General features: G+C 47.4%; 1 protein-coding gene across 1 annotated transcript in view; it reads left to right on the top strand.

Annotated features, from left to right (window-relative positions):
- RFTN1 (raftlin, lipid raft linker 1) overlaps window positions 1-22,573 on the top strand; it is a gene marked incomplete at its 3' end in the record, with an annotated part of 204,880 nt that overhangs the window by 132,772 nt on the left and 49,535 nt on the right. The window contains exons 5-6 of the mRNA XM_080715947.1: window positions 11,703-12,078; window positions 20,812-21,015. Of these exons, the coding sequence (XP_080572073.1) occupies window positions 11,703-12,078; window positions 20,812-21,015 (580 nt within the window). The remainder of the gene's footprint in view (window positions 1-11,702; window positions 12,079-20,811; window positions 21,016-22,573) is intronic.

Genomic DNA, 22,573 nt, shown 5'->3' on the forward strand with positions numbered 1-22,573 from the left:
GGCCAAGTGGAGAAACTGTAGGCCAGCAGGGTGGCCACACCTGGATGAAGACCTCAGACCTCGAGCCTTGTGGCCCTGGGGGACTGGAGGGGTATGACGCTTGCAGGAGGGGCCAGGTGGGGCGTCAAGGCTGTCAGGGCAGGAGAGGGTTGGAAGTGGTGGACAGTGCTGGGCAGGGAAAGAGGAGGGGCACAGCCACCCACAGAACTGGTAAAGCAGCTGGTGGGATAGTTTGCTGGGACCCTAACCCCAGCTTATGGCTGTCACCGTAGCAGAAATAATTGCTTTGTTTTACAAAATGTCCTTCTTTGGGTCTAGGTTACTGTTGTTTAACATAGAGCCCAGTGGTGAATCACCCTTTAGTCAACTGTGGCTCTCCTTTTGGTCACCCAGCTACTCCCTACATCTTCCTCCAGGGCGAGCGTAGGCTCTTGTGACCTCCTACCGGCACTCAGCACTGACTTCAGGGCCGCCAGACACTCTCCTTGTCTCTTGTCCACTCACCCCTCTGGCCAACCCTCATCTCCACCCGTAACACACCACATCCTGTGGGCAGATTCATTTTCCTGAAGCTAGTCTGATTACATCACGGCTGCTCAGAAACCATGCTGGCATCTCTTCAGATAAAAAGTCCAGACTCTTTAAGACGTACGACTCTTTGAGAGCTAGCCCTGGTATTTGACAGCATATCTCGGCGTGCAGGGTGCCTTGTAGTGAAGACAGACGCTGAGCAGTGTAACAGGTTAGGATGTGGGCTCGGGAGCCACACTGCCGGGGTTGGAACCCCACTCCCCTTTATAAGCTATGTGACCTCAGGCAAATATATATGACATGGGCGAATCGCCCAACCTCTCTGTGCCTCAGTTTAAAGGCTGTAACAGGAGGATTCAAAAGGAGTACCTACTTACTGTTGTTAAAATACGGACTGCACGAGTCCACCATGTAAAGTCTTTAAAACAGTGTCGGGTGTGTAGTAAGTTCTCAGTAAAAGTTCACTCTTTTACTGAGATTTCCAGTGCAGGCACATAAAATGTTTGCTCTTTCCGTATTTTTGATATTTCCTCTTCTCTCCACTTTTGGTAGCTTTGGTCCTCATGGGAATCCTTCCCCCAAACCATTTCCATCTGCACAGATTCCACCTGTGGTTCTTTTCCCAACTATGGGCCGAGGCAGCCACAAAGCCAACAAAATGAAGTCTGGCACGCATTCTCGACTCCTGCGGAATGCTGACGAAGGCCTTTAAGTGCTCTGCGAACAGAACGTTCTGAGGTTTAATTTATCCATTTTCTCTGTGGGTGCGCACTAGAGTCTACTAGAAACCTGGGGTCTTACAGCTCTGGTGGTCGGTGGTACGCTCTCTTGCCAACTCTTATCCCTGGTACTCCTGCCCGGGAGATGGCAGTTTTCTTGGGCCGAGGTCTTCCTTTCGCTCCCAATCTGAGTACAGGCGACCGTGCCATGCTAAGTTCTACACAGCCACGGGCTGGTAAACTATTTTGTGAAGTGGAATGGTCAGAAGCTGCATGATGATTCCAGAAAGTAGTAAGCAATCTTAATAAACAATCTTGAACAGGCCTGAAGGACTGTGCAGAGTTACTCTCTGTAAAGCAGCAACCGTTGTATCTGTACAGACAGATAAAGCACTGCAGAAACTGTTTTGACGAAACAGAATATACCGGTGCTGTTGTGATGGACATGGATTCGTTTACCTAGTTCTGTTTGCCTTAAATATCAGTTGCTTCTAGAACATCTGCCTCACCTTCTTTTCATTTCAATATATGTAGGTCAGGAGCAGATTTCCGACTTTACTTCCTACTAGATAATGTATGTGCATGACAGATATTTAAGTATTTTTATTTTCTCTGCCATGGAAATAGCTCTTTTTCTAGGGGCTTCTTTGTCCCATAATTCAGCTGTGTGATTTCCATGGACACCAGCCTGCACCCTGGAGAAAGCCAAATGGCCCAGGAGTGGACACCTGACCTAAGCTGGCCCAATCACGGTCCTTTCTGGGGATCTTCTGCTGTGGGTAACCAGGAAGTTTAGACTTAGTGCCTCCAGTGACTGAGCTAGTCACAGAAAACTCAAAGGTTGCCATATTTTCTGCTATATGGGGAAAACTGGCCCTCAAGATGAGAGAAAAATGTCGAGAATAAGTAAAGAGAAAGAGGGCCAACACGTGGGGCCTGTTTCCTGACAGTGCTGGAGGTACTGGTCCCCCCTTCCTAAGCCCTCCTCTGGCCGTGCCCTGTGGGCCACCCAGCTCCTCTGAGCCACTGGGCTGTTCCTCACAGGAAGGCCTTCTCCTTCACCTCCCTTTTGTAACTTCCATTTAGAATTCTGACCTGGGGTCAGGCTCTTTCGACGTGTTGATTTGGGGAGAGGCACTAAAAACTAACTGACGACCTTCAGCGATGGGACTTTAACGGCATCTTCTCATTCCTACTGACTTTCTTGTTTTTTGTTTTTGTTTTCGACATTGAACCCAGGGACATTCTACCTCCGAGCTATACTCCCAGCCCTTTTTATTTATTTATTTATTTATTTATTTTGTTTTGAAATGGGGGCTTACTAGTTTACTGTTGAGGTTATCTTCAAACTGGCAATCCTCCTGTCTCAGCCTCCCAAGTACTGGGATTAGAGGCACGTGCCACCATGACTTCTAAACCCCAACCCTCACCAACATGCACTCCATTTCCCATGAGTTTAGAATCATAGGCACAATCTAAGTGAAAGAACTAAGTCAACAAGTAGTGTAGGCGTATAAAACTCCTCTTGTCAGAATATCTGCCCTGAACAGAGCCACCAAAGAATGAATCCATTCTAAAATAGCCATTGTGACTCTGTGTCCCACCTCTTCCTGTATGTGCGCGTGCATGTTCCTGTGTAGTATGGAGGATTGAACTTGGAGACATTCTATCTCTGAGCTACACTTTGAGTCTTTTTTTTTTTTTATTCTTTTGTTCTGAAACAGGGTCTCACTAAGTTGCTGAGAGTCTTGCTACATTGGTGAGGCTGTCCTCAAACCTGCCATCCTCTTATCTCGGCCTCCTAAGTACTGAGATTACAGGTGTGTGCCACCACACCCAGCTTTCTTTCATTTGCTTTTAGAGGAATTTGTAGTTTCTTATAGCATTTCTCAAGTCCCCTATCAAATCACCCTTAGTAGCAGAAGAAAATACAGGGATACCTCTTCCCCGACCCCAGCCCTGCCAGGAATTTGAGGACGGGCAGTGGTCCTTCAAACTTTGAGTAGAGACAGTCTGAGAAGAATGAAATGGGCTGGGGCTGTATCTCAGTGGCAGAGCGTTTGCCTGGCAAGAGAAATGCAAACCCTGGGCTCCATCCCAGCGCTGGGATGGGGGGTGGGGAGGAAGCAAGAGAATGGAGTAAATAATAGCAACCCCATTTTATAAAGGAGGAGACTGAGGGTCAGACAAATGAGCTGGATTTGAATAGTCACATAGCTAGTGAGCGGCACACCTGGGCCCATAGCTTTAGGTCTTCAGGCTCCTGATCAAGTGCTCATTCTAAGAACTTACAGTCACCCAAAGAGAAACCCCCATGAGATCTACACCACCCTTCCCACGTGGCCCTGGGATGTAGCTAACCACACAGCAGTGCCTGGCAAAGCTTTCCGCCCCTGGAGCAAAGCATTAACACATCGGGACTGAAGGCAGCTTGGGATGTGAGCTAAAACCTGGGTTATTTTTGAGTCTTCCTTTTCAGAAGCCGGCACAAGAGTTTAGGTGACAAAAATGGGAAGGGCTGCGTGCGTATGATAAAATATTCACCGCAAAGACTCACGTGGAACCGTGCAACCCAGAACAGCAGTTTTGTGCCGGTTCTTGGCACACAGTACACGTGTGCTGGATCTCCAGCGGTGGCCCGTGAGCTATGAGGGAGATCAGAGTGGGCAGCGGTGTGGTCTAGGGATGAATTTGGGGTATACGCATATGTGCGTCTTAGTTTTTCCTCTGTTACATGCCTCAGAGTCATTTTCAAAAGCTGTTTCTAGCATTCGGTATTCTATGATTTATCGTGGTAGCACTGTAGAATAGAACTTTCTGCAAGGATGGAAATGACCCATGTCTGCGCGGTCTGATTGGATGGTCACTAGCCACAAGTGGCCATTGAGCACTTGAAATGTGACTAATGTGACTGGAGAATGGAAATTTTATTTTATTGAATTAAGTAGCCACCTGTGGCCGGTAACTATCATGAGTAGCACAGCTCTGTATTTTTGTTTTAAAGCAGTAAGTTTCTGATTTCTAGCATTATTTCATTAGTTATAAGCATTTCATTAAGTTCAGTCATAAAGATAGACACTACCTGTAATGTACAAAACAAGTCTCCTTGTAAGAGATTCAACCTCCCTTGCCCAGTGTGTAATCAGCTCTCCCAAAAATGTGGTGGAAAAAGCTTCCTCTGTCTGGCAAAAGTAATCTCTGAAAACTTTCCTGCTTCATGTCACCCTCTCCCCCAGGACCTGGATTCAATATTAGATTAAGTCCTAGTTGTCTTTTTCTTTCTTTTCTGTTTGGTGCATATTCTCTTAAATCCCCCAGCTGATTGAATGAGGCTGACCCTATTTTAGAGGGTAGTCTACTGAAAGTGAACTCATTGTAGATGTCAGTCACACCTTTAAAAACTATCTCTAGAGCAACATTTAATTGTTTGTTCTACCAAACAATTTGTCACCATATTATTAATCAAGTCAACTAAATAATTTTAAAAAGTGACATGTAAAATTCACCATGACATCTTCCTCATTGTCTTCAGACAAGGTGGTCCTGGAGCTGTGGATGACTGTAGCCCATGCCACCTGGTGTGGCCTGTAGGCACTGCAGCCCCAGTGACCTGTCAGCAGGCTTTCGTGCCAGGCTTTTCCTTCTCCCACAAATAGCTTCCATTGTTTCTAAATCCAGCCATGTCTCAGTTCTTCCTAATTGGTTTTACCCCGACTGGCACAGGTTCTCTAAAACACAGTGATGTCTACCAGGATGTGCAGAGAAAGCATATATCTGCTCTCACAGTTAGCAACCTGATACTCATTGTGAAAGCAGAGTAAGAGAATCCATCTGAGATATTTTTTTTTCTGGGACTCTCCCTGGGTTGTGTTATTTTTTAATAAAAATAATTTCCTAAAGTACATAATCAAAGATAATATTTTTACAAAGAGTTAAGACTTCTTATATCACTAAGTTTCAAAGCATTCTTTTTCATAACATCATCTCTGATTATAGTTACCATGAAATTTGTTCATTTGCAGTATAGAGTAACTGAGTGAAGTCTTGGATTGGTCAGAATGATTACATTTAACTCTTGCTACCTAAACCAGAAATTGTTACTCCTTCAAGTACTTGGGAAAGGATGCTTCTTAAAGGCAGCAAAAAGGAGGATGAAATAGATGAGAGTTAAGTTCAGTTTACATTGGTATCCAAATTGGCATCTTGGCATAAGATACATTATATCAAATGAAAAGAGTGATGTTGAAGGAGCATCAGGTCGGGCCTTGGATGCTCAAAGAGTCAAATCCAGGCATTGCCTTTGATGAACTCTGAAGTTTGTCCAGCCATATAGCTTTCTCTTAACCAGTTTCCTCTCTTGTAAGGTCTAATTTGGAGACCTAAGACACTGTACGTGAAAGTTCTTTGTTAGAAGATTTGGGCAGTATTAACAGTTGCTTTCAGCCATTGCAGTCGTGGTCATGCATGTGACAGTCTGTGGGAACTCCAGAGCTAAGGTGCCCTGACTGTGCATGATCTGCTCTTCTGTATCTCTTTAATCCCAGGCGTGCAGGGTCTGGTGGAACCGGAAGTCATGGTGATGTCCCGCAGTAGATGATGTGGCCTGAAGTACAGTGACCTTGGATGTGTGGAGAACAAGGCAGAATTCCAGAAGCATAGGGAATAAATCTGGCAGGAGGTAGAGACTGGATGCAGAGGGTTAGAGAAAGGGAAACAAGGTTGATGGCAAACCCATCTGTGTGACCATTGATCAGGGGAGGCTAAACCTCCAAGGAAATTCAGGGATAGTGGTTCAAATTTGGGGGTAATTAGCAGATGATCAGTGGCTGCGCCCACATGCGTAGAGTCACAAAGGGGAGAGGAGAGTTGAGGAGAGCCGGTGGCTGAGGATGATCCCAGTGAGTATCACCTAGTGCCCACCATTATTATGCACTTGAGACTTGAGTCTTACTAAGTGAAGGTTATGAATGATAAGAAACGAACAAGATCCAGCTAGCTATATGCACACAGTCAAATGACTTTACAAAGAAGAGAAATGAAAGTTTCTATACTCAGGCAAAGCAGAAAACCAGAAGAGTTTGCTAGTCCCCAGAGGCTAGCCAAATATTGATCTTCGTTAGAATCTAAATGCAGTCTTCTGGTTAAAAAGGACTGCTCACCCTTTCTGGTAAACAATTTGGCAGCCTCTACCAATCCTTTGAAAAGTTAATGTCCTTTGACCTATGAATTCCACTTTCAGGAATCCACCCAAAGGAAGTAAACAGCTGCAGAGAAAGATTTATGCACAGAGATACTTCATCTTCTTGGGGCATGAGTTTCCCTGCAAGGCTTGGTATGAAGGGAGCATTTCACTGTAGCGTCTTTTTAAAAGGTTTGGACACTGCAGCAATTTGGTACAGAATATGACATTTGCATTGATGTTTGAGATAAAGGATGAGAGTTCAAGGAAATCTGGGCTTCGCCCTTGGACGCCATTTTCCTCTGCTCTTGAAGTTACTATGATGAGGAACTGGGGATGTGCCAGCCTGTCTTTGCTGACCTGACATCCAAAGACATATGTGATCCAGTCCTTGTGATTTCGGGCCTAGCTTTGTTTTTGGATGCTCCAGGCTTCTCATGTCACATCTTAGAAATATTTCCAGAAGTTTCTTCAGCATGCCAAGCTGCTGCACATCATCAAGGTTTGACCGGGATAGTCCCTGCTTGCATGACATGGATGGTCCTTCTTCCTTAATGTATCTGGTGAATTCCTAGTCATCTTCAAAGCCCCCTGCAGATTCAGCCCCCAAATAGATTTTGTGAGCACAATAGTTTGCCGTACACCGATCGTATTGTATTACTATCATTTTAAATGTTACAGCCCTGACCTTCTGTGAGAAACTTCTCAACCTCCTGGAGACTGAGGCAGAAAGAATCACTTTTGTCACCGTCAGCTTTCGTAATAAATACCTTTATACCCATTACTGCATTTATCACCCTCTAGGAGAAATTCTTAAGATTTTTCATTTTTTTCTATTCTAATAATAAATTTGAAAAATTACACACAAATAGAAAAATATCACTGACAATCTCACTCTCCAAATACACTGCTATGTTTGAATGAACCTTTCATTCAAACATATGTTTGTATGTTTATGTTTGTATATTACATAGTTGTCTTAATACTGTGCCTATAAAGTCTGGAATCCTTATTTTTATATAACATTATAATAAAATCACTGTTTTTTGTGTGTGTGTGGTACTAGGGTTCCTGGAAGCCCTTCTACCTCCGGGCTACACTCCCAGACCTATTTTACACTTTTTTATTTGGAAACAGGGTCTCTTAAGCCCACGCAGCTGGCTTCAAACCTGCGCCATCATCCTGTCTCCGCCTCCCAAGCATGGAGATTACAAGCGTGCGCCACCATACCCGGCTAAAATCACTGCTTATTTTCAAAGTTGGTTTGACAGAATTGGCTGGATGTTTGGATGTTCTTGAGGGTCAAGGCTCCTATTTTGTATGCCACACACCTAAGTAGTGTTGGTCTGGCCCAGTATAGGGGCGTGATAAATAGCTGTTGAACTGCAAAGGTGAAAAAGTTCCCAGGAACTCATTCCAGGATATGGGGCATAAATATTCACTCATGATTGAAAGTATTTTCGCATTCACTCAACAGATAGGTAAGTGTTGAACATCCTTCTATTGCTGGGGACACGGCAGTGCAGAAAACCCCTGCCCTGGTGAAGTGGGTCCACTGCAGTGACTTACACGCATTAGGCCGCTCTGGAGTTCCCTGCGGGGCTTGCTACACATAGATCACGAAGCCCCACCCCAGAATGGCTGATTCAGTAGGTTTGAGGTACAGCCTGAGAACCTACTGCTAACAAATTTCCTGGGATGCTGATACAGCTGGAGCCTAGGTGCCACTCTTTGAGAAGCCCTGGTCCAGAGACTAATTCACAGTTCACTGTGGCAAAGGAATGCTTCTCTGTCCAGTTTGTGGTGGGAGAGGGCTGAAATCTGACTTACATGGCTAAGCCTCTCTAATTCTTCCAGTTCCAAGCTAGGATAATGCCCTGTGCCTAGAATCCTCATCTCTTCTTCCTTGTTGACTGACAGCAGTCTCTGCATGGCCAGAGATGCCTGAGACTGATTAAGAGAGGAGCTGGAGCAATCATGATAGCCAAGAGCACCTTCTCTGGACCTGACCCCTTTAGTGTACCAGCCATAAATTATCTCTGATCCTCAGAGCCACCTGCAAAGGAAGTATGATTTTCACTGTTTTATAGATGAGTGAACGGAGGCACAGAGAGCTCATGTAACCCACTGTGGCTCCCCACACTAGTGAGAGATCATCTGAGCACGATGCCTGGTCTTCCTGAAACCCTTTTTAAACCCTTGCCGTTACCATGATTCCAGTTGAGAGCAGTCTGTGGTTGAGCCCTCAGGGGAACCAGTTTCTAGAGATGCTTCAGTCATCACGGTTGTTTCCTCTGTGGCCAGGCAGCAGTCCCAGGAGCTGGGGCAAAGCTGATCCTTATTCATTTGAGGACTGTAAAATCCACTGCCTATATCTCTTCCCTTTTGTCACCAGGAGGCCCAGAGTTCTGCTTTGTAGGCAGGAGCATTCCTTTACGTAAGGTTCCTCAGTATAGTCATCTCCCCACTCTTTTCTTTTAAAACCTTAATTACCACCTGGTGTGGTGGTGCAGTTTGTAATCCCAGCAATCAGGAGGCTCTCTGCGAACCAGAGAGCACGGTTCGCAGACAGCCTCAGCTACTTAGCAAGGCCTTTAGCAATTCAGTGAGACCCTGTTTCAAAAAATATAAAGGTGAGCCGGGCGTGGTGACACATGCTTGTAATCCCCGCGCTTGGGAGGCGGAGACAGGAGGATCGCACAGGTTCGAAGCCAGCCACGCTGGCTTAAGAGACCCTGTTTTCAAATAAAATATAAAATAGGTGTAGCCTAGAGGTAGAAGGGTTCCATCCCCAGTACCACCAAAAAAAAAAAAAAAGGCTAAAAATTAGGATTGAAGGTATAGAATCCCCCTAGGTTCCATGCCCAGTACCAAAAAAAAATCAAGAAAACAAAAAAACAAAACAAAAAAAACCTTTAATTACCTGTATCTCCTTTTAGTAGATTTCCAACATAATTTTTAAAAATAGGTGAATATCTAAGATTGGCGAGTGAAAAGTGGATTTTCACAATGAAAAGATTTGACCTCAGAGTTTTTTTCCTTTTAATTTTGAAGAGTGCTAAGAGCCAACCACGGCCACCCCTGGGACCGTGGACTGTGTGTGTCATGTGTATATTGGATGCTTTGAGATGTTGGGCCAGTTCACCTTTGAAGTCTGACTCCTCACTGCTTGCTCTTTGTGACCTTAGTATCTCTGGCCCTCAGCATCCTCATCCAAAATGGAGATAGTGATGCCATACGTGGTCCTTGAAGGATGAAACAAAGCAATTTATATAAAATGCCTCCTTCGGTGCCTGTACACAGCAGGTCTGCAGCAGATGATAATTGTTACTATTGTTATTGTGATGTCTACTACAAAACTAGATTCATAGAAAGATATGCCACTGCTCTAGGCCTTTTTCTAGAATGTGCAGTGTGGAACCAAAATGACACTTTGCTTCACGTAAGGGTGGTGTGGCCAAGGGGAGCTCTGGGCCTTGCTTTTCCTTTAGAGCGGGGTGCTCTGTGCTGCTGTTCTGTTTTTTTCTTCTTCTTCTAACTCTCAGTGTCAGTAGATGATCACTGCAGATGCTTCAAGGTTTTCTGTGGTCACGCACTGGGGGATTGGTGATGGAGACCAGCTTTGAGGTCTCCACCTCCTTATTCGGTGATATCAAGACTTGAACATCTTTGTGGGGAATGTCCCTTAACGCCCACCTTCTGGTTTGGACTGACTCTTCCGGATTTTAAGGGGCTGTTACTTTCAGTTTTTCTTTCTAAGTTTTAACAATGAAACACAATGTCCTGGGGCTATTTTTCAGGGAGAGTTGAAGTGTCAGGCGTCTCCTGTGGATGTTCACGCCTCATCTGTGGGTGTAGGAAGTGAGAAGGAACAGCTTCTTGTGCTGGCTGGCATGCACCACGGTTGGGAGAGCGGGCGGGGGGGGCTGCCTATAGCTGGGAGCGGGGCGCAGCGTATCCCATGGGCTCCTTGGCTCCCCTGAGGCCTGAGGGTTCATGGAGCAGGGCACCCAACAGCCTTTGCGCAGAGATGGATTTCTCCAGTCTCTGACCTTCTCTGCCTAAATTAGTGTCTAAAAAATGAAGCCTTTTGCAGTAGTTGGATATGGTGACACAAGCCCGTGATCCGAGTACTTGGGAGCCTGAGACAGTAATATCACAGGTTCAAAGACAGCCTCAGCAACTTAGTGAGGCCCTCTGCAACTTAATAAGATCCTATTTCAAAAAATAAATAAAATAGGGCTGGGGGTGTAGCTCAGAGGTAGAATGTCCCTGGGTTCATTCTCCAGTAGCACACACACACACACATATGAAACCCTTTGGGTCACAAAATGCCACCTGGTATTTGGTACTTAGTGTATGATTATATAGACACACTGTATTTGTGTGTGTGTGTGTGTGTATGTGTGTGTGTGTGTGTGTGTGTGTGTGTGTGTGGTACTGGGGGTGGAACCCAGGGCTTTCTACCTTCAGGCTAAACTCCCAGACCTATTTTGTATTTTATTTGGAAGCAGGGTCTCACTAAGTTGCTGAGAGCCTCACTAAGTAGCTGAGGCTGGCTTCGAACCTGTGCGATCCTCCTGTCTCAGCCTCCCAAGCATAGGGATTAGAAGCATGCGCCACCACACCTGGCGACACACTGTGTTTCTATGGTAGTCAGGAAGTAGGTGATTCATCTGAAGGATAAATTTTTTAAAAAAATTACCCAAATGAACTTCCTTTTTCAAACTCTTTGTTAGAACCTGTTTATGGCCTCTTTTTCTTTTTTTCTTTTTAGTGGTGCTTGGGATCAAACCCTGGGGCATTCTGCCTCTGAGCTACACCCAAGCCCTATTTTATTTTTTATTTGGAAATAGGGTCTCACTAAGTTACTAAAGTCCTCACTAAGTTGCAGAAGCTGTCCTCAAACCTGCGATCCGCCTGTCTCAGCCTCCCAAGTACTGGAATGACAAGTATGTGCCACCATGCCGGGCCATCAGCTTCTTTTTTTTAAAAGAGGTGAAAAAATTGATAGGGACTAAGGCAGTGTTTGAAAGATAGGTGATTGCAAGCCGCCATAGCCAGAGGCTGGTTTTTCCATAGGCAGCATGGTGAACACACCAAGCGTGTGTGTCCCATCAAGCCTGGGAGAGAGCGCAGGCCCCGCCGGAGGTGCCTGGCGTTCTGTGCACCCTGAAATGTGCTCTGAGGCTCAGCAGGCACTTGGGTGCCGCACTGTCCCCTGATAGGTAGACCATCTCACTCACCATCCCCTTCGTTTTATTGGCCTCCAGGTGCAGGAGGCCGCCAGTCGGGGCCTGAAGTTCGTGGGCGTTGTCCCTCAGTACTGTTCCTCTGCGATCTCGGAGGGCAGCAGCCCTCTCCCCACAGCCAACGGCAACAGGGATGCCAGAGACACGAAAAGCAACTGTGGGGGCTGTGCGTCATTGGAGAACAAGAGCTCGGGCCCTGCAGACATGTGCGGGGCTCCTGCAGGGATGGACGGAAGCCCAGAGCCCTGCCGAGGGCCCCCGGGACAGGTGCCAGTCGCTGAGCAGCCCAGCTTACCCTCAGGAGAGGCCGGAGAATTTACACCACGGGGGATGAGCCCCAGCCTGGACGGACCGGACGGTGACCCGTCGGATGTGCGTGCGGGGCTGCTCTCCAGAAGTAAGTGCACCTTGGAGTTTTGATCCAAGTAGAGAGGCTAACAGCTTTTCAGTAATCCCCAGGGACTTTAGGGGGAAAAGAGGGAATTAGTGTAGAAAGAACAGTCCATCAAACAAGGGCAATTTTATCAAGCGCTTCTCTGGGGCTGCCTGACTTTTTACTTGCTGAAATTGTGACTTTTGGGGAGAGTGAAGGCATGTGACAGAGTCTTGCAGATGCTCCCAGAATGTCTCGTTTGAAGTGGCTTCTAGTCTGTGAGTCACTGTGTCCCCGAGCTCTGGAGGTGCCCTGCCCGCACACAGGAAGCATTTGTGCACAGGGAACCAATGAGTACACACCACTCTTCTGAGTATCCGCCTAAAGCAAGACATCAAGAAAGCCAGTTGAGGGCAAACTGCAGGAAACTGTGATTCCACTCATTACGATGTAAACAGCCCGATTTCAGGGAGTTCATTTAGTTGACAGATCAGCACTGTGGAGAGAACACTCCGCCGAGCCGTGGCTGCCTGCGTGCGAACCCTCTTAATCACATTGTAACGGCCATTAGAGCATGCACATCGGCCGAGGATTTCAAATAACAGCACAGCAACAGTAATAGCCAACACGTATTAATACTTCCCGAGTACCAGGCCCTGTGCCAATAAGCTTTTTAAAAGCTTATTCTCCATAGAGCCGTATGATGCAGGCGAGCTTGATTATTATTGCCTATTTTCTAGCTGAGTTATCTGGGGTGTAGAGAGCAAACGTGTTTCCGAGGCCGGCAAAGGGCAGATCTGGAACATGAACACAGAGGGCTGAACCGCCATCCGATCACACCTCTTGACTTGGTCTTTCCTGTCTAATAGACTGACAAAATTTCCTGAAGCCTTCTGTTGGAAGGACTGAAGTTTCCCTTCATTTCTCTCCCCCAGGGTTCCCTTTTCTCTACTTTCTCCAGGAAATCTAGCATCCAGTCATTTCCTGAGAGCAAGGTCCTTAACATTAGCAGTGGGGCCTCTTCTGGCCTTTGGAAGCCGAGCAAGAATCACCACTGACAGGAGGAGGCCACCAGGCCCCAGGAGGGCTCTTTGATTAGGACTTTCTGGATTCTATCCCTGGTGAATACTGTTGCTCTTTATTTACTAGTTCTCGAAACTGGTCTCTTACAAATACCAAGGAACATCTTGGTGTTTGAGAGTGGAAGACAAGATGAAATCATTTCATTTGTTACATCAATGCTTCTTGAGGAGAAAATTATAGGGTGTATTATAAGCTTACTTCTGGGGGCTTATTTGCAAAAGTTTTTGCAGAAAGAAATTATAAGCTTACTTCTGGGGGTTTATTTGAAAGTTGCCTTAATTCTGGGATGTATATGGCTATTGTTTAAACAAGGTCTGGATCCTTCTTGAAAGTGTACTGAAGTAGTGCTCTTCCTTCGGATGATTATTATTTTTTCTTTTTGCACTGGATTGAGGTAGACTTCTGCTCCCCACTTAGAGTAGCTGAGTGCACTTGTGACCTGGCACGTGCCTCCTAGTGAATGTCCAAGCTCCATCTTCTCATCAAAGTGGCCAGATGTGTGCATGTTGATCCTGGAAGGAAGATGGGCCTATGGGGGGCCCTGCTCTGTAGTCTGGGACTGTGCAAAGGTGAGGGTTCAGACCAGGCACATGTGCCCTTCAGAGACAGGCAGGCATGATGAGAGGTAGTGAGTACCATGGTCAAGGACCTGAGTCTCTGTGTCCACCCAGCCACCTGCGAGCTGGGCTGGAGACGTGGGCAAGGCACTCGCCTTCTTACGGAGGGAAGAACCATAGCTTCCTGTGGGAGGGTTTGCTGAGATGTAGATTTAAGGTGCCCAGCACTGCTGACTCTCCAGTGTGAGCCGTTATTATTGGGGCGCAGGCTCCATGCCCCTGGGTCTTGACCTCCACCCCTTCTGGGCTTCTGGCTTTGAGAACAAAGGCCGTTAATACTGAGGTCCCCTCAGGAGTGTGCAGATGCCCCGGGTCCTCCAGAATCTACCTTTCTCCAAGACTCCATCTAGGTTTCCTTCTGTATTTGACCCCCAAGAGAACTATTAACTGGGCAGACTTGTCCCAGTATTCTTCCCAGGTTCTCACCACCCTCGCCCAGACTTCCCCAGGGCCGAGTGCACAAAAACCCTTCAACAGCTAACACGTCTTGTCCTGCATCCCATCTCAAGACTCTGTTCTCACGAGAGACCCAGATCCTGCTGGAGAGTGACTGGTTAACGGATGTGAGTGGAGGCATCAGCCTAGCTGTGGAAGGGAGTCTCAGCTATGGTGGTAGCTGGGGTGAGCATCTCAAAGCCTCCCCCTTCCCAGTCTCCCTAGGTAGACAGCTGCCTCACTATTCATCTGGCCACCCAGGCTACAGGCCTCTGCAGTTTAAGTAGCTCAATTTTTCTTTGTTCCTCTTTTGGTGGAATGACTGAGCCTTTGGGGTTTCATCAGGTGGGCCTGCAGTCCACCGGTGGAGGTGCAGACAGATGGCCATGAGGGCGGGCACCCTGAGGATGTCTCCCTAGATGTCATCTCGGTTTCCCCTCTCCACAGCTTACAACAAGATGCTGTTATGAAGCCCACCTGACAGATAGGAAAGTCCTTTCCCTGCCCACACACAGTTAAATCCTTCTCGGCCATTTTGCCTCTCTGAAGGCTGGGTGTCCAGAGACCCTGTCTCCATGGCCGTGGCCCTCACTGGACCCCTGGTTTCTCTCCTAATCTCCTTGGGGAGTCTTGCCATCTCCTTCCCTGGGAAGTGGCTCATCACCCTCAACACACGCATGGCGCCCCAGCCTCCCCTCCCCGTGCCTGTGCGGCTCTCCGCTCCCTTCTGCCAGGGCCCCCTAAGGAGGCTGAAGTGTTTTTACTCCTCTTTCTGCCAGGTGAGCTTAAATAGGCAATCACAGCAAGACAATTAAAAAACATCCAGAGGGAGTCTCCTCCTCCCCCTCCTTCTCCTCGCTTAATTTATTTCCTATATGGGAGGCCCAGGGAGAGGCAGCCAGGCAGGGCTGCTCAGACAGGACTTGTTGTCTTGTCTCTATCTGGAAGTAGGGGCAGGCTCCTCCCGCCCCGCGAGGCGGTCCATCAGCTGTGCCCGACCGCGTTTCTCTTCCTGTTCGTTGACTTTTATTTCCTGTTCTGGAGTAATTTCTTGTTGATGTGAGGTCTATGCTGTGATCGCCCAAACCCCCGTGTCTATTGCCACAACTTTGGCCAGAGAAACGAGTCTCGCACAAATTCCGATTGTTTCCACTGTCGCCAAAATGATGATTAGAAGTCTTCCAAGCACTACCCGCTTGGACATGGCAGCTGGAAGCCAGAAGTGGTGATCCCAGTTGGATTTCTGGATTTCTGGGTCCGTAGACAGACCCCCTTGGCATCGTGAGCATCTGAGACTCCTGCTTTCCTGATCTGTGACCTCCTTCCCTCCCTGAGACGTATCCTCACCTCCCCATCCTCTCAGGATTATTCTGCCCTGTGCCTCTGACACCTTTAGCCATCTTACCTTTCCCCCAGTCCAAGAACACTTTTGAGTCCCCACCAGAGGCCACCAGCTCCTGCTGTGTGTGTGTGTGTGTGTGTGTGTGTGTGTGTGTGTGTGTGTTACTGGAGATGGAACCCAGGGGCATTCGATCTCCGAGCTACACCCCCAGCCCTATTTTTTTATTCTTTATTTTGAAACAGGGTCTCACTGAGTTGCAGAGGGCCTCACTAAGTAGCTGAGGCTGTCTGTGAACTGTGATCCTCCTGTGTCAGCCTCCCAAATGCTGGGATTATCTCTGTGTCTTCATAATGGAATTTGCCTCTTGTTAGACTTGGGAAAGCTCCCAGGGTTTGGGGTTTGGACGTCTCATGGCTCTGCCGCGTCCTGGCTGTGTTTGGGGATCCACTTAGAGCTTCTGAGGTAGAACTAGTGCCGTCTCGTCCCATGGCGGCTGGGGGAGTCCCAGGAGCTGACAGAGGTCCTGATCTGGCCACTGTGGTTGGCGTTGGCCTCACGTGTGGATTCCTATGGAATGCTGTTAGTTCCTGGGCTTTGCCTTCCCTTCTGCCCCGGCAGACAGGCCTCTTGATGGCCACGGTGCCCTGCTGTTAGTACCTGAGCCCAGTGGAAGCCTGAAACAGGCCTCCCTCTATTTAGGAATCTGGATGGGACAGCTTCGGGCCCTCTCCCACTCCCTTCCCTCCGTGGCTTTCTTCCCAATGGGAGCCTTTCGCCTCAGGTCCCCCTGCCCCTGGGCTTGGCACACTGCAGCCCCTCTGCCAGCTCGGCCAGCCCCAGCGCAGCTGTCAGACCCTCACTGGTTCCCTCCAACAAGCTACCCAGCCAGCTGCCGCCTCCTCCTTCGTCTGGCCTCCAGAGCTCCACGCTCCAGGCCAAACTCTGAACCCTTTTCCATCCAGACCAGAGTTCTTGTAGGACAGTCACAGATTTCTGGGCTATCCCCAAAAAGGATCCAGATTTCACCCCGAGCCTGAGTCCCCACACCGAGGCACAGGCCTCAGAGCTGGACACTGTATTGCTTCCCACTTCCCTGTGGCTTGGCTGGGGCCTTTCCGCCAGCCCGGCTCTGGGCCCCATGCCCTCTAGCCCTCCTCCAACACCCCCACTTGTCTGGCTCCAGTATATCCAGCCACCGCATGTGCACAGGGACGGTGGGAGGCATGAGGGTCTCAGTGAGTGGAGGCGAGGCCAGGGTCCCAGGGGAAGAGAAGGACAAGAGGACGGTCTGACGTTCCCCAGGGCTCTGCCAGGGTGGAGCTTCAGCTCTTCCCAGGACATCCTCGGGAACAATGCTTTCCCCACTCCTTTGGGACTTTCTGTCCCATGTCTGGAAAAATCTTCCAGCGGAGGTCATAGCAGAGTCACAGAGCAGCTGAGAAAATTTAAACAAACTCGGGCTTCTCTTTTGGAATCCTTGGTGCCTGCTCATGTGAGCATGTGTTGGAGAAGCTGACTAGGAGAACATCAAAGGCATCATTTTGGGGACAGTTTGTCTTGGCTGCTTTCCACGTGAGTAGAGAGAGGACCTTGGCCAAGCAGACAGCGCGACAGAGGCGTTTATCAAAAGGTTACGCTTCCAAAGTCAGGTCTCTCCCAATATTTCATGGCCATAAATGCTTTGGAGGCTCTTCATTCCAACAGCATTTCCTTTTCCTTCCTGAAATTTTTATTTCTTTCTCTGGCTTCAGTGGTGCCCTGGGGAGGCTGGAGCTGGGAAAGCTGGGGCGCTGTTAACACCGTCTACCTCGTCAGACGGTCTCTGTCTTCCCCACCCACTCTAGCATTCTCTCCTCTCTTTTTACCTTCCCCTTCTTCTGTTTAGGTTTTGCACTGGGGAGAGTTGTGATTTGTCACACCACGTGAGTGGGGATACCCCTGTGTGATCAGGCGTCACCACATGCGTTCGGACTTTGGGACTTTAGCCACTTCCAGATTCCCCTCTTGTTCTCCAGGCCGCAGCTGTGATTAGTTCCCCGTTTCTCTTCCTCCTCGTTGTGGTACTAGAGATTGAACTCGGGGACATTCTACCTCCATGCTACACCCCAAGCCCTAATTTTTTTTTTTAATTTCAAAACAAGTTCTCACTAAGTTGCTGAGGCTGGCCTCACTAGGTTTCTAAGGCTGGTTGGGAACCTGTGATCCTCCTGTTTCAGACTCCAAAGTACTGGGATTATAGCCATGCAACACCATACTCAACATTTCTTCTTAATTATGCTATGTTGTGCCTAGGCATACCGACCATGGGAACTCGTGCTCTGGTCTACCTTAGGGCTGCCTGTGGATAGCTCTGGCCAAGCCAAGTTTCCTTAGCCTCTTGGTTTGCAGGTGCTCTTGGGGATGGGAACATGCAGGGGTGGCCAGATGGCCTGGGAAATTAATGCCTTGGCAATGACCTTCAATCCATGTGGATAAAAGCCCTAGCCTCTGTCCTTGGTCGTCCATCCGAGGTGTGTTCTGTATAGTGTCTCTGGGTCCTCAGTGGGTATGAGCTGGTTGCCCCAGTGGCAACCTTCTTATTAGTTCACCCTTTATTGCCCCCATTCCCACCCTACATCACATCCTACTTCTCTCCCTTTTTCTCCTAGCGTCACTTCCTAAACCAACAACGTGCACCTGGAAAGCGTGCATAATCTGCTTTTGAAGGAATCCAAATACATTCAAGGACTCACCAAAGCACATCTTATCCTCTTGCCCTTAGTAGCTGCCATTTTTATTTGAACCCCTCTGTCTGGTAAATACCTGATTCATTTCCTGCTCCCCAACCCCAACCTATGGCTTGATTCCCTCCATTACAGACCTCCTCTGTATCGCACCATTCCTAAAGTATATATTTCAAAGTCATGAAATAGTCTAGTGATGCTGGCTCCGTGCATCAAGACCTGATTTCTTGTGGGAAAGTATTTCCTGGCTGGAGATGGTATCTTCCATCAGGCAGGGAGACTGAGAAAGGTAATCTGGGTGGGGCTGATGACTGGCTAGAGATGGTGTTTAAAATCCAGGTGTCCAGTTCTGAAGATAGGTTTCGGTTATACTGGGTGGATAGCTTGAAACATCTCTCCTGCTAGTTTAACTGTGGCTGATGGCAGGGTCGCATGGCCCAGAGATCTCCACTGAGGTTTTCTCAGATAAGGCTGTGAGAAGACTCCTTGGGTCCAAAATACACTCCCTCTATGAGAAGCTCTCAGATGTTATGTGGATGAACATCTTTGGTGTTAATGAGCCTTCTTGTTGCCCCTACTTAGGGCAAATGATAGAGGTTTGTCTTCGTGGTTATGAAACAAAATTTCCTTTTTAAGTGCATTTAACTAAATAAAGAAAAGTAAATCAATTTAAAAAAATAACAAGCCGGGATTACACTTGTAATCCCAGCATCCAGGAGGCTGAGACCGGAGGATCGCAGTTCGCAGACAGCCTCAGCTACTCAGTGAGGCCCCTTGCAACTCAGTGAGACCCTGTTTCAAGAAATAAAAAAAATCAGCCAGGCATGGTGGCGCACGCTTGTAATCCCCGCGCTTGGGAGGCGGAGACAGGAGGATTGCGCTGGTTCAAAGCCAGCCTCGCTGGCTTAAGAGACCCTGTTTCCAAATTATAAAATAGGTCGGGGAGTGTAGCCTGGTGGTAGAAGGACTTCCAGGAACCCCAGTACCAGCAAAAGAAAGAAAGAAAGAAAGAAAGAAAGAAAGAAAGAAAGAAAGAAAGAAAGAAAGAGAAAGAAAGAAAGAAAGAAAGAAAGAAAGAAAGAAAGAAAACGAAAAAATAGAAAAATAGGGCTGGGGGTGTAGCTTGGAGGTATAATGCCCCTGGATTCCATCCCCAGTACCATAAATAAATAAATAAATAAATAAATAAATAAATAACAATCTTATTTAAATAAATAATTATTTAAATAAATAACAAGCTTATTTGGATACCACAAACATTATGAAATACTGAAATTTTCGAAATTGTGTCCCAGAATGTAGGTGTAGGTATTCCCATGCAGGGAGCACAAATGTGCTCTGTCCTTGCTAATGTCAACCATTGTTAACGGCCTTTAAAATTTTTCCTTGGTAGAAGGGTGGAGATTTTCTTATGATTCCAAAAGATATTTTTGGAAACCAAAGCATATTCCTGAACAGCCTTTGTAAGCAAAGGTTTATAAGCCAGGTCAACTCTGATTGCTTGGCTAAATGAGTATCGCAAAAATAGACCAGGAGACTTGGATTGAAATTGCAGGTATTTGCTCCTGGAGGCGGCTATTGCTAACTCATGCCCAGCAGCACGTACGGCAGGCGCGGATCAGCTGCTGGGTGGTAGCGAATATTGATTTCTGAAGAATGGAGCTATAAATGACAGAATGGAAAGCTCAGCGCCTCACTCCCAGCGACTGCTTGGCTGGCTGAGCCAGGCTGACATTGCAGGCAGGAACCCTCATTTACGGGAACATATTTATTTTTACATATCAGTGATGTATTTTTGATGTGCTTGATTAAGTATTATGAGTTCGGCCCCAGGAAACACCACTGCAGTTTATAAATAGTGAGTTCAGGGGTGTACAAGGTTCCTGGAATTAAGCACTATTTTTGTTTTTAATATGAATATGTACATTTGCTTTAAAAGAAAAAAAAAGATGACCTCTCACCTTTACTTCTAAAACACATCTTGGTATGCATTTCTAGAAATGTCTGATAGGTCTTTTTTTTTTCTAAATGCCTAGCTGTACAAATTAATATCAGATAACTCTATTCATTGTATTCTAGATACAAAATCCAAGTCTCCCATCTGAATCCCAGCCTTGGAGGCCCATGTCACATGATGGCTACCACAATTTGCTACCTGGAATGTTTTTTTTAATTAATTAATTTATTTATTTATTTATTGTGATACTGGGGATGGAACCCAGGGGCTTTCTACCTTCGGGCTACACCCCCAGACCCATTTTATGTTTTATTTGGAAACAGGGTCTCAGTTGCTGAGAGCCTCGCTAAATAGCTGAGGCTGGCTTCGAACCTGAGCAATCCTCCTGTCTCAGACTCCCAAGTGCTGGGATTACAAGCGTGCACCACCACGCCCGGCTTGGGATGGGGCTTTAATGTTTGGCCACAGCACAGCTTCATAGAGATTTTACTATTGATATCATTGATTCAGACTCCTGAGAGATTTCACCAGACCCTTCAAGGCAGCTCATGATCACTGGTTGACCTCTTCTCACTCCATCTCCTTTACAAATCCCAACAGGAATGGAGATCTTTGCCCTTTTCAACAAACCGAAGAACCATCAGAAGTGCCGGCAATACTATCCTGTCACTGTCCCTCTCCGGGTCTCCAAGAACGGCCAGACAGTGAGCAGCCTAGATGCTAACTGGTTGGAGCACATGAGCGACCACTTCCGGAAAGGGGGCGTGCTGGTGAATGCAGTCTTCCACCTCGGCCTGGCAAACGGTATGGCGTTCGCAGCTCTGGGTGGCTCAGCTTCTGACTCTCGTAACCTTAGCCCCCCTTCAGAGCCTTCTGTCTAGTGGTGCAGCCAATCACTGCACTGCACTTGATTTCTAATTAACACATCTTGAGCATAAAGTCAGAGACCTGTGGTCTCTAAACCTCTACGGGAGTCAGCCAGGTATTTTCTGAAATGCCAAATACGGAGGGGAGGGTGCATCTATTTCATTGAAGGTGGCCTCTGTTTCTGCTGCTTTTAAAGGTTTCCAAAGAGACAGTTCCTTGGGATTGTTAATTACCCCCTGGGATCATGCCATACCCAAAGCGCAAATTGTGTGTAGACACTATTACAGCTTGAAGTTGCAGTAGCAGCACCTTGGAAGTGACAGCAGAGAAACAAATGGTGCCACCTGGCTTTGGGGACTTCTCTGGCATGCACACTGTCCCTGGGTCTCTGGATCCTCGTGCTCTGCCCTGGGCGTGGATTATCTCTGGGCACTACTGATGTCAGCTTTCAAGTCAGGGAGACAGTCTGCCCACAGTGGAAAAGCTGTCGGGCAAGGAAAGTGTCTCGGATAAACAGGAAGGCAGGTCGAGTCACCGGGGTGCGTGGAAGCTGGGAGGCACTTTGGGGAGTGGGCCGGCGTACCAGCATGTGCAGACGCTGGGGGCTGCGGTGAGCGGGAGTCAGTCCTAGGTGAAACTGTAACACCAAATTCGTTGATCCTAGCAAAACCTGGCGGCAGCAGCAGCACCACCACCACCACCCGCATCTTACTATTGAGCATTTATTTCTCCCAAGAATTAGCAGGATGAGTGTGTTCATCCCAGTACTTGGGAGGCTGAGACAGGAAGATCACAGGTTCACAGCCAGCCTCAGCAACTTAGTGAGGCCCTTGGCAGCTTAGTGAGACCCTGTTTCAAAATAAAAAATAAAATGAGAGCCGGGCGTGGTGGCGCATGCTTGTAATCCCAGCATTCGGAAGGCTGAGACCAGAGGATCGCGGTTCACAGACAGCCTCAGCTACTTAGTGAGGCCCTCTGCAACTCAGTGAGACCCGGTTTCAAAATAAAGAATAAAAAATCGGGCAGGGGGTGTAGCTTTGAGGTCGAATGCCCCTGGGTTCCATCCCCAGTCCCACAAAAACATAAAATAAAATAAAAAAATAAATAAAATGGGACTGGGGATGTAGCTTGGAGATAGAATGCCCCTGGATTCAATCCCCAGTATCAAAAAAATATTAAAAAGGCAGAGTCAGGAATGGAGTTTATATTCTATGTTATTCACCATCCTTGAAATGCTAGGAAGCATCCTTAGAAAATGGAGACTGTTGTTAATTCTGAATGTACATACTTTGAATCACCCAGAGCCTCAAAAGATGACATCGGGCAGTTAGGTCTTAATTTGGATGCAGTCCCTTGTGCCTACCTACATAGCAACGTCTAATCTCAGCGTGTCAGGGGAGCAGCAGGAGTTGTATAATGTAGTGGGTCGTGGCCATTTGTTGAATGGGTGAATGGCATGGGATTGGCTCTCTAAGAATATATGTAGAGTACCACT

This window comes from Muscardinus avellanarius (genome assembly GCF_963383645.1).
Source record: "Muscardinus avellanarius genome assembly, chromosome: 18".
Classification (NCBI taxonomy): domain Eukaryota; kingdom Metazoa; phylum Chordata; class Mammalia; order Rodentia; family Gliridae; genus Muscardinus; species Muscardinus avellanarius.